At 34.1% G+C, this 12,636-nt stretch overlaps 1 protein-coding gene and 1 long non-coding RNA gene across 6 annotated transcripts in view; one reads left to right on the top strand and one right to left on the bottom strand.

Annotated features, from left to right (window-relative positions):
- Positions 1 to 2,133, top strand: part of LOC128921378 (uncharacterized) — a 123,103-nt gene extending 120,970 nt beyond the window's left edge. Inside the window, exon 4 of one of the 2 annotated variants that reach the window (XR_008470834.1) lies at positions 1,551 to 2,133. This is a non-coding gene — a long non-coding RNA (uncharacterized LOC128921378). The remainder of the gene's footprint in view (positions 1 to 1,550) is intronic. The other variant, XR_008470833.1, reaches the window with a different exon arrangement.
- Positions 1 to 12,636, bottom strand: part of LOC105217257 (titin homolog) — a 103,219-nt gene that overhangs the window by 85,098 nt on the left and 5,485 nt on the right. For all 4 annotated transcript variants that reach the window (XM_011192176.3, XM_011192177.3, XM_011192179.3 and 1 more), the window contains exon 2: positions 7,122 to 7,944. In XM_011192176.3, the coding sequence (XP_011190478.2) occupies positions 7,122 to 7,499 (378 nt within the window). In that variant the 5' untranslated portion in view covers positions 7,500 to 7,944. The remainder of the gene's footprint in view (positions 1 to 7,121; positions 7,945 to 12,636) is intronic.

The following is a 12,636-nucleotide window of genomic DNA, read 5'->3' as shown; positions in this document are numbered from 1 at the left end:
GATGGAAGCTGCACTCAGATTTTTTTACAAAATGGGAAATGGGCGTGGCATCGCCCACTTATGGGTCAAAAACTTGAATTGTAATAGTTTCCTTACTTCCCAATGATATGTTGTGAAAATAGGCCAAATCGCTTCACAATCACGCCTACTTCCTATATACCAAAATTTTGAAGACGATCTGAATCGTTTACTTTATAATATATAAAGTAAGCACTAGTGAAGATATCGGTGCAGAACTTTGCACAAATACTACGTTTATAGTGTGGCAGCCCCATTCTAAAAATCGCCGAAATCGGACCTTAGGGTTTTAAGGCCCCATATATCGAACATGAGGACCTCGGTGCTTCTAACATAATATTATGGTTTCCAACTTTCAATGGATTTTATACAATATATATGACGAATATGTGGGTCAAATTGTGTATTATATAATATTAATAAAGTTAAATAAATAAATTGCGAGAGCATAAAATGTTCGGTTACACCCGAACTTAGCCCTTCCTTACTTGTTTTTTAATATTTTTGTAACAAAAGAATCTTAAAATATAGCTGAAAATATACCTTATTATGCCCAAAAAATTTCGAAACATTCGATCAAGTACTTTCTTTAAAAAAAATTCACGAAAATCGCCTAATTTTTCATGGTTTACATTGGTGCCTTAAGCTGGTCTTTGCAGTAACATTAATCTGCAAAAAAAAGGTGGATTGCACTTAAAAATAACATGGAGCAAATTTTCTTGAAGCTTTCGATCAAAAAAACTTTCATTTCAAAATTTCGATATATTTCGATTGTTTTCGATACTATACCCAGTCTAAGTTGAAAAGCAATTACTTCATATGTATTTTATGCTCACATCTTTCGACTAAAAAATCATTTTATATTTATTCAATACTGCTGCATAAATTTTTCTTCACACATCCGTTCGAAATTCGTATAAATTAGCAATGTGCTGAAATATGTTTCCAACTTTTTTCTTCCCTACTGCCAAATTCCAGCAATTTGTTGCATAATATCCACTGATATGTGTTACATACTAGTATGTACATACTTATGTACAGTACATACATATTACGCATGAATATTTGAAATAAATTTCATTTCTTACTCATACAAATATTTTTAGTTTAATTACAAACATATGGAGGCAAATATTTATGCGCGTAAAAGCGCGCTGGCTGAATAGTTTTGTGATTTTCCCCAAATTCAATTGCCTTAGCATATTGTAGCCACTTGCCACATGTGTGTATTTGAGTAACTACAAGAACTTGAAAATGTATAAATATTTCAGCACCTATCGATGTAATAGCTATTTTCGGAGAATTTTTAAAGATTTTTTTCAGTATTTTTTTAAGAATTTGTTTAAAAAATAAAATAGTAATAACCCATCTCAAATTAATTGTAATTTGTGTAACAAACAGGGTAAATATCAAATTCAAATTTACTACCAAGAAGAAACTCACTACCGCTATTAAAATACATACATATACTATAATAAATCGATTTATTTCTGTGCATCAAATCAAAACCAGTTTTCTTTATATTTTTCCAGCGAACCATCAGCGCACCGCTTGAGTGTTACAATAAATCAAATTATTTCATGGCATGCCATAAAACACATTTAGCAGTTAAGCACTGTGAAGCTTTCCATCGTCTTCAAGCATGTAAGTAGCAATGTTTCTTAACTCTTATTTTCAAGTAGCCACGTTAGACAACCAATAAATTTCCCATAATTCATGCTTATATGTATTTAACCGGCAGCACACTTTCATTTATTCATTTCCAAGTGCCGCAGAGCCTACACACATTTTTTTCAGATGCCTACATAAAGATTTTCCAAATTACTTTTCACTCATAAAAGCTTCAATCAATTTGCTAGTGATTTGTTTGATTCGTTACAGTTACGCTGTGGTTGTTCGAAATCATCTTTTGAAGTTTGAATCGCTTCTAAACTATTTAGTTGCAGGGTGATTCCATCACCCATTTCATAATTTTCATAAAACTGAAATTTGAAAATCTTTTATCAAAAAGAAATTTGAAGATCCTTAGAATTAGCCTGTCTGAGAAGGCACTCCTTACTGAGGTTTTCACCACCATTAAACCCATTAAAATACTAGAAGAATTGAGTTAGTTTCGATACATAAATATTTATTTAGAGTAAAAGATAATATATGTAAGAGAGAATTTTTCGAGACTTCATATCTAAATCTTTAACAGCTTACTACCTATAGTAACAGGCTTTCCATAACATTTTATGTTAATCAAGTATTAAGTAATCTATTTCATAAAACAGGAACGTAAACCACGACTCTTAAAATGTTACTTTTCGACCGTTAGATTACGGTCTATAAGAGGGAATATAATGGCTTTTAAAATTTAGTTTTTGCAGCTCGCCCATCTCCATATCGAAAAAGTAAAGAAACCGAGTTCGACAATGGCCTTATTAGTTATGAGAGTGCAGAGGCAGAGATTCTCAATAGATCTTATAGAGCACTGACTCAAAAAAATTTTATGTGTAGCGTTGAGCCGTAGGTGTGCTCAGTTTAACTCGAATTAATAACGTTTTTAGACAGAGCTAATTGATCAATTAACCGTCCTCTGCTCGATTAAAACGCCGATTAAGATTTACCATAAAAAATAAAAATCTACATTTATTATACTCTCGCAACAAAAGTTGCCACGAGAGTATTATAGTTTTGTTCACATAACGGTTGTTTGTAACACCTAAAACTAAAAGAGTTAGAAATAGAGTCATGTATACCAAAGTGATCAGGATGACGAGTAGATTTGAAATCCGGATGTCTGTCCGTCTGTGCAAGCTGTAACTTGAGTAAACATTAAGATATCTTGACGAAACTTGGCACAAATATTCCTTGGCACCATAAGAAGATCAAAATCATTACAAAATGGAAAATGGGCGTGGCATCGTCCACTTATGGGTCAAAAACCATATCTCAGGAACTACTCGACCGATTCGAATGAAATTCGGTTATAATATTTTCTTGACATCCTGATAATAAGGACAAAAAATGGGCTAAATCGGTTCACAACCACTACTACATTCCTTATAACTCAATTTTGAAACCCATCTTATTCCTTCACTTTATAAAGTAAACATAAGGAACCAATGAAGATAACGGAATAAAACTACACAATTAGTGCATATCATCTCTGGCTTCACTTGTGAAAAAATTGTCGAAAACGGACCATAACTTTTCAAGGCCCCAGATGTTGAACTCAGCGCCTAAGGATAAATTTTAACCGAGAATATGGGTAAATCTCTCAGACATCTCAATTTAATTCAGAGGAAATTGTTTTCTTCTAATAATGTGTCTCTGTTCCAAAAATTATTAAAATCGGGTCATAACATTTCCATATATCTCATTGTAGGTTTTTCAAAAGTATCTTCTCCTAGCTCCCATATACCTAATTATAGGTTTTTCAAAAATACGGTGAGCTTTATTCCGTATATATGTATTGGTTAAATTTCTTCAATAAATTGCGAGAGTATAAAATGTTCGGTTACACCCGAACTTAGCCTTTCCTTACTTGTTTTTAATTGTATTTTAATCGACTTGACAATCAAATGCAACTCTGCGACAAAGACGTACGATATACGTTCTTTGTCTGCGATTGGATGAATCTTTTGATAAAAAAAAGCTACGGTAGATGTCGCTTCTGAAAATATTAATCAGCTGATGAAACTTACCAACTTCTTATGTAAAGCAAAAACAAAAATGTATAACAGCTGATCGGTTATCGAGTAGCCGGCAGTATAAATGGTAAAAAAGGGTTTCTCAATAAAAATTTTAATTGCTCAATTAATTTGGCTGTCCAAAAAAGCTACGAGTCTATTATGAAAGGTAATATAAAGATTTTTACTCCGGAATTTTTAATTATATTATTTTTAACAGCATAGAACAATTTTGAATAATAGTTATTATAACAAAAGTCGGACCATGGTGAAGTATTTATATTTTAAAATTCGATTCAATCTTGACATACACCCTTAAGAAGTTAGGTGTCATCAGTTAATCGAGAAAAATTTTTTTTTATAAAGAAGACTTTATTTTTTTATTATTCTGAATATTTCTATTACTTCATGTGTCCAGGTTTTTAGAACCTTCACTTTATGGGATTACAATATGCTTAATCAAAAAGGCTGAACATTTTTGGTTTCATTAAAATTTCACAATTTTCTTTCTTTTTTATTTAAAAAAAACTTCAAATTCCATTACGTATTTCTATCATTTTGAACAAAATCTCATTTCATAACTTATTCGCTTTACCTTTTTTATAAAAGTACTATAGATATATACACAAACTCAGTCTTACCTTTACCCAATATACCAAAGTATATAAGCCCTTCTTCACTTATAAACACAAACACATATACATAATTCAAATTCCTGCCACTTTTTGTAGTTGTACTTCAAAAGGCTCTCTGCACAGTTAACTGAGTTATTTTGCTACTTCTTTTACCTCCTAACCCATAATCGCGTCGCATCAACGACCTTGAACTCTCTTGTCGTTGCTAAGTTTTAATGATGCTCGAGCTTCAAAAAGCTTACAGTTTGCTACAGTGTTGGCAAATAACTTTTGCTTTTCGCATACATATCTACATACAATTTTATAACTTCTGCAACAGCACACCTCAATTAATGGGTCTGTTTGTATATTTTTATGAAATATTTACTTTTATATTAAAAGTCAAAGTGACGCTTCAATAAAAAAATTGTTGTTTTTCGTTAGGTTTACATATACAATTGTACCTTCTTATATATTTGCTGAAGTATATAATAACTTGTAGCCAAGTATATTAGTCTCTTACCAACCACGTCTCGCCAGTAAGGTTCGCTTGTTAACCGCAAAGCGCCCGCAATCGCCATTTGACGTGGCTCACTTTTGCGGTCTTAAGCGTTCGTTTTTGGCTGGCACTCGATTCTAAGCTATGCTATATAGTACATTCTATTTTTGCGTTTTGTTCTAAAACAAGTTTTGAACTATTTGTGGTTCTTCAAAGTGTGCTCCGCCTGAGTTATGTGTGTTTCGCACAAACAACAATACATATATATGATATTTATGTACATACTTTACATAGCTTCCTTGTTTCGTGATTCGGAAACTGGTTTGCTTAGGTTAGTTTGTATTTTTTTTTTTTTTTTGGTTTGCTGTTTAACTTTGTTACGCTTCACATTAATTTAAATGAGCTCAACATTTCGTTAGTTTTAAGGCACACTTAATTACTTCATTTGTGAATAGTAAATTGCTCGATTTGTGGTCTAGTAACGAAGTAGTAGGTATGTATGAGTATCTTTGAAGAATTTTCAGTTGCCGATATCGGCATTACATAATTTCAGAATTCCGATATAAAACTTTGAAGTATGCTAACTGAGTCCTTAGACTTTCTGGTGTAGGGACCATTTTCGAAACCTCAGAACAGCATGATCCAGAGAAAAGATTGGAAACTACGTGTTCTTAAAAGTATACATAGTATTGAATAGAGATCGCTACAGAGAACTACTATAAATATAGAATAAAATAGCTACCTTTCACATAATGGTTACTGAAAGGTAAGAGAGTAGTAGATTATGTTTAACCGCAATATTTGAAAGTTTCTTAATTCCTTCAAATACCAACGAAACTACGAAAAGGTTGTAGAAAATAACGATGGATAACGTAGATAGTAGAAATCTACATACATGGTTGTAATCGCTTTAGAAACACACCTTCTTCCACTCACTCACTCAGGCACTTCTCTTCATTTATCATTCATTTGTAATTACTTGTAACTTTTACCACTTAATTTCACTTAACACATTTGCCTTAAAACGATCAAAACAAAGCAAATGTACAGAAAACAAACAGAATACCTTGCGGAACGGAACTCACTCATATTTTACAAAACTTACAATGCTTTTGAAGTCCGAGAGATAAACAAATCACTACGAAGAAAACAAATAAATCAAAAAATTCGTAAGTGTGACCGTGACTGTGTCGGTGTTTCAGCTTGAAACTCGGCAAAAGCGTGTAATGCCTTGACACTGTGCCGCTGCAGCGCTACTTGAGGCGCTTGAGGTTAATGCGTGGGCATGAAGAAAGACACTTGAGTGACAGTTTAGTGGATGCCGCAAAGTTAACATTTTTCACTTTTCTTGTAAATAATTATGTATGGAGTTACAAATCTACTTGTTGTTTTACAAGCTTGTACATTTCTGCATATTCAGCCCATTAAACGTAGTTTTTGAATGCCTATTGACATTTTGTTACTTCCTGAATGTAAGCACTTCACCATTAAGTATGGTTAACATGTGTCAAAGTTGAAGAGAGAGAGAGAGAGTGAAAGAGAGATAATAAAACGAAATTTTAACTGGTGAACTAAAAGACAAGCGAATCTGCATTTCCAAATTGACCGAAGATGATTCCAAGATTGACTGAAACAGCCTAGATTCTAGAGAGGTATAAGTATTCTATGACCAAAGGAAACTCTCATCTACGACCATGTTCTCCACAGTAATTTCTGATCTAAAAAACTATTAAGTTGGATATCGATTTCACTCCTTTAACATGACTCAACTAGATTTCTTATAAATATTCTATATAGAGTCAAGATTTATTTTAGAGCTCTTCATAGATCTAGAAGACTTTCATATAACAAAGAAATGTAGATAGAAAGCGTAGGAAGATAGCAACCATAGTGTGGCTTCCTCAGATTCAAGGCTTGTTTTCTTTTAGTTTACTATAGAACTGTGGAACTGCAACTGAATTTTCTCGAGATTCCAACTAAAAGTATAGACACCCATCCAAGAAGGTAGGGTTGACCCACCATATACATTTTGGGGTTTTAAGAAACGTTTTATTTCTTGTAGCACAATATTAATCATGTCTTCCAAGAACATAATATTTGTAGTTTCTAGATATTTAAAACATTGGATAACATTTCCTTTAAGAGGTCTATAACTTTAAGAACACCATAAACAATATCGAGTATTTGAAGCTAATTTAAAGGGTTCTAGGATTACAGGAATTCCTCATGGCTTTAGAGACCAAATGAGGATAGTGGGAAATTTCAGGGTTTTGTGAAATAGATAAAAAAAATGAAATAAAATAGTTCAACTCTTACTTGCAAAAGCGCAATCACCAACTGTATGGGTCCGCAACGCACCACCACCGAGCCAATTGTGGTGGCACGCATCCCACCGCCACCACCGCCTTCGCCACTGCACAAACTCAATTCCGAGCCATGTCTGGCGGTGGCATTTGTTGAATTACTACCGCCAGCCGTTGCTATAGCATTGGTGCTGGACGCGCCGGTCAGTAAGCCTATACCACTAATGCCGGCAGTGCCGCCAGCGCTAGGTGTCGGCGAGGCGGACGACGAGAGGGTCGGATAATTGTAGCTGTTGTCTTGTTGCTGTCGATGTGCGGAGGGTGTATTCGAGACATTCGAGCCGGAATAAAGTGATGACATCGATGAATCCAATGTGCGATGACGTTCCATATTTTATTTGTTTTTGTTTTTGTTTTTGCTCTTGTTGCGTTGCCTTTGATTTGTGTGCTGCAGCAGTGCGGCGGTTGGCCTGCTATTGCAGTGGCCAAGAGAGGGTGTTGCTCTAGTAGCTGGTAGCTTGTTGTAAAATAATCGCGTTGGCTAGTTTGTGTGTGCGTTTCTTATTCGTTGTTCTTGTTGTTGTAATTAGCTTTCTTTGCTGTGACTTTGCTTGCTCTAGGTTTTTCACGTTGCTATAATTATTGTCCGGCCTACTATTGTTGTTGTTTTTTATCCTTATTTGTTGTTGTTGTATTTTTTAATTTTGTATTCACATTGGCTTTATTTTTTCGTATTTTACTCTTTTATACTAAAATTTTTTGCAAATTTTTCTATTAAAAATATTGTTTTCCTCGTGCTATTTTAGAAAATTTCATTATGTTCCTTGTTGTATTGCCTATAATGCGTCGTTTTGTCAATTATGCTTGCCTTAGTAAGATTGTTAGTAAGTTTTAGATTTCTTTATGTTTAATTAGTCGCAAGATTTATACGTTTAGTTTCAAAAAAAAATTTTTTTTAATTTTTAAAATTAAATTTATTTTTTTTTTATAAAATTTAAAATATATTTTTTTGTATTTAATTTTTTTATTATTTTTTTGTTATTTAATTGTTCAATTAATTTTTTTTGTTTATTAAAATTTTTTATTTATTTATTTTTTGTTTATATATTTTAATTTTTTTTGTTTATATAATTTTTTTCTTTCACCAAAAATTTCCTCGTACTTTTTCTACTCTATTTTTTCCTTCAAAAACTTTTCGTTTTCGCGTTTTATACTCTCTATTTGCTTCTTTTTGGAGACACAAATGAAATTCGTTAAATATTCGTATAAAATTGTTTATTAGCTAAATTTGTCGTTGCGTTGCCGTTCTATTGCTTTTGCTTTTCGAAAAATTGTTTCGCACTACATTTCAAATGTTCGCGCTTTCGCCGCTCTCGTACGTCTGCCTGCTATTCAGCAAAACTACGAAGCTGCCGGTACTACCGCTATGTTAGTTCGGCGCAAAGCTCACACACCAAAAGAATCGAATCGAAAAAAAAACAACAAACACAAAAAGAAAATTAACTCAAAATAAAATGCCATTAACACAAAAACGTTCGCATGACTTCATGCTTCTCGAAAAAATATAAAAAAAAATCACAAAAAAAAATATTCAACTAAAATACACTCACTTTTTCGTCGACGTTCAGCGCGCATTCTACACACGATTTGTACCTTAGAATTATTTTAGCACGCCGCTCAATAAATACATACATATCTACACAAACACACACACACAAGTGTAAGCGCATCGCTCATAGCAGCGATCATCATCACCGCATCTGGCCAACAGCATTGTGCTCATCTCGCCACACATATGGCAACGCCAGCTCATACAAACATACACATACACATGTAAGCTCATAACGAGCAACGTTCTAATGTGAAGTGAGATTCACTCACTCAGGGAAGCTCCCTGCCCAAAACGGCTCCCAGCTGCCAACCGCCAGCTTCTCAAGAGCAAAGCGGCTACTGTTGCTTTTATATCTTTCAGCGCTTTGCTCTTGCCTCATCTCAACGCATGAAATGTGTATAGTAAGTGTATGTGTGTGTGAATTTTTGTACTAGCCACTGTTTATACTTACATTGAGGCGCTATTTGTTGTTTTTGCCTACGCGCGCAACCGTTTATTCTATTTTTATACAATAGATGAACGTGTGTATGTGTGTCTAGCTGGCGTACTTTCATGCCAACAACAAGCCAAACACATTGCAGTTGCGCGAATTTTATTTCATTTTTGTTTCATTAAAATGATTTTTATTCCTTATTTTTTCGAAACAATTCCGAAATGTTGCTTTTTATAGTCGATTTGGCAATTTGCATATTTTCAGAAGCCCGGAGTATATATGATATTTGGAGAATGTGCTCGTAAAACTAGCAAGTGGTCGAGAGTATAGAAGATATATGGATCAATACATATACACTAGCAATTTTATTTCAGATTATTGGAAATATCGAAATTGTTAGTTATAACTGTTGATTAAATTTTTTTCATTCCTTTCGACTTTGAGGCAACAAACCTCAATATTTTAGCCGATTGGTCAAAAACATATACAAGTAGATAAGAATTTATACGATTTTGACTCCCCCAAATATCAAAAATTCTCCAGCTCTTTTCCTCCAGTATTATGTAGATTATGAATTGAATGTAGTCAATTTCAGTGGTGAACTCGATTTTTCGTTAATGTCAAAAAGATAATAGAGCTTATATTTTGGTATACTACAATTTCACTCACAAATATCGCTCACTTTATATGAATGATTTGGGTCTCTTGTAACATGTTCCCTAATGCGTAAGAAAGCTCCGAAAAGAACATAAACAGATACTACTTTATATACTCTTATTAACTTTGGGATACTATTAAAAAAATAAAAAAAAGTTCAGAGATCCAAATTTTAAGAATCTTCTTTACTTAATTGCAGTAATTGCTGTTTATAACCTCACAAGTAAAGCAAAGAAAAATGGCAAAGTCTGTAGAATGGAAGTGAAAAAGGGAAAATGGCAAAATTTTCTTTCAGACTGACTAAAATTTCGTGAGAATACAGATACATTATTCGGGGTTCGTGAGACGCTATCTAAGCTTTACTTGGATAAAATATCGTCTCAAATCATTGCATTTACATAATTTTTTTTTTCGCTACGCAGATTTTTATATATATCGTCTATATTCGCGCGATTGCATAAGTTAGCAGCGTCCCCTCCAGAGAATATAAAGCTAGAACATCCATACGTGGATACATAGACAGCATGGGGACCTTGATTTCCACCTGACCCACGTAGTGGTCACGGGTGTTTTAGAAGTTACCTTATAAATTCCGTAATGACTTTAGTCCGTATTATCCGGCGTGTGTAGAGTCTGTAGACTCTTAAATTGTAGTCGACTTAAATTGTCTTAACATTCCCACGAAGTAGTACTTAATCAGGCGGTTCCGTGGGAGAGTTTTTGTGTTGGAAGTCGGTTAGGTTTAGCGGATTAAAGTCCCGCACTTCAGCTTTCGATGCTTCCCCCTACTATAAAAAAAGATATGTATCAGATGTTTATTGATGAGTGAGTTGACTTCGATGTATCAGAGAGGCTTATGCTAGTGAAACCATACTTCACTTCAATCGTTTCAGGTCAACTCAATTCACTCCAGTCTTACTAAACCTCCCGAATGCACGTTTGTATGTATGTATGTATATGTATATAGATAGCATATATAATCTCAAAAATCAACAGCTCTTTTTGCGCAAAATCTCTTTCCTTTCTGGTATTTCGTAAAATTTTGCTTAAAATTTAGTCTTCTGTACATATTTCAACACACGCATACGTGAGCATTAAATTCATGTATCACCCATTTCCTTTAGCCATAAATTCGCATTAGCCAAAATCGACCAAAGAAATTTCAGCGTCAAATGGCTAATGTTTTCTTGCTGTCGGCTTTCGCATACGTTCTTTGGCCGACAATATGTTTCAAGTATTTAGGTTTTTGTGTATCTTAGTCATGTTCTGCTGACTATTTGTAATAGAAATTGGGCAATAGTACAATTAGACAGACACTGTGCTGACATGTAAGCGGAAAACGTTTAGAGTATATGGATCAATGGAATGTCGCAAATTTGTGTAACCTAGTGAAAAATGTGGCCTTAATATAATGGATTTTTTCTAACAGACTGAAGTGATCTATGAGTTCTTGTAATTACTAGTAATCAAAGTAATCAAAAATAATAATTTAGTCATATTTATCTGTCGGGCGATCGATCTGCAGGTGTCCGTTTGTCGTTTTACTGCCTAAAAGAAATCGGGTCAACTATATATCTTAAGTTTAAGCTCTCTCTTAACATTTTCAAGCACTAATCTTTAAATTTGCTGACTTACTTCCATATATGTTGTGACCTTTGTAATAAAACGCTTCAGTTAATAATCTTGCTTATACCCCTGACAAACGGCGGCGTTAATTCGGAATAACTGCTTAATCGGGGTTAATTCGAGAGTTATCTAAGTTAACTCCGTTTGCTAACTCCCATTTAATCCTCAAAATTTTAGAGAGTTAGTGGGAGTTCGTGGCATTTTGTCACCCACAAATTTGGAACTGATTAATCGGGAATAACTCTGCCGTCTGTCTAGCCTATTAGCTCTCATTGAATATGAGTTTTCCAAAACATATTATTTTTCAACCAACAGTTTATTTAAAGGACTTGATTTCTGAAATCGTCCCTAAGTCTTGAAAAAAATTAGCTCTGATTTCTCGTCAGCCAGTACCTCAAAAGGCAGACCTTTACTAAGGAAACATAATCATCCAAATGGGTTGTTTGACCTGTGGATCTTACTATGTGTATCATATATTTTTTTGGGTCGCTGAATCCGAATCCGATGTCCATTTAACACCATCAGATCAGGGTTTTGACATAACCCCAGAAATCGGAATCGCTTGAAACTTGTTACTGAGGCGTTTTCGGGGTCGCTGATCACGAATCCGATGTCGGTTTTTCAAAATTCAAAATGACGGATACAAAATGACTAACACCTTTTTGAAAAATTCATTATAATCGCTTTAAACTCGTTACTCGGAGGTTGTCGGGGTCGCTGATTACGAATTTGACATTATTTTTAGAAATTCAAGCAATATGGCAGACATATTTTAAAAACTCATTTCGCAGAGTTGCCTTTCATATGACTGCTCACATAAATATTTGAAAAATACTTCAGACCAGTTATGACACTAAATAAACTAGTTTCACTTATATTCCGAACGCCTGAATTAGCCTCAAGGGAAAATTGTAAATAAATACTGTGTTTACTTAAACAAATATAATTTTCTTTACACATGAGCAACGGCCAGTGCTTGTCTAGATTAATCAGCATGCAAATCTGCTGCCTTTACATATGTGTGTGTGTATGTATTTAGGTTTGATTTTGTAAGTTTTCGAGGCACTTGGGCACGTTCGCTCACTGATCACTGATCAGTGATCAACGCCAGCGGCGTTAGTTAGATGCCGCGCTTTCGTCAATTGACCGGGTACATACGCTGTGTGCGTATGTAAATACTTCTGGGTATATTTGCTCATT

The sequence above is a fragment of the Zeugodacus cucurbitae genome, chromosome 4, assembly GCF_028554725.1.
Source record: "Zeugodacus cucurbitae isolate PBARC_wt_2022May chromosome 4, idZeuCucr1.2, whole genome shotgun sequence".
In the NCBI taxonomy this organism is placed as follows: Eukaryota; Metazoa; Arthropoda; class Insecta; order Diptera; family Tephritidae; genus Zeugodacus; species Zeugodacus cucurbitae.
This window is presented reverse-complemented; position numbering and strand designations above follow the sequence as displayed.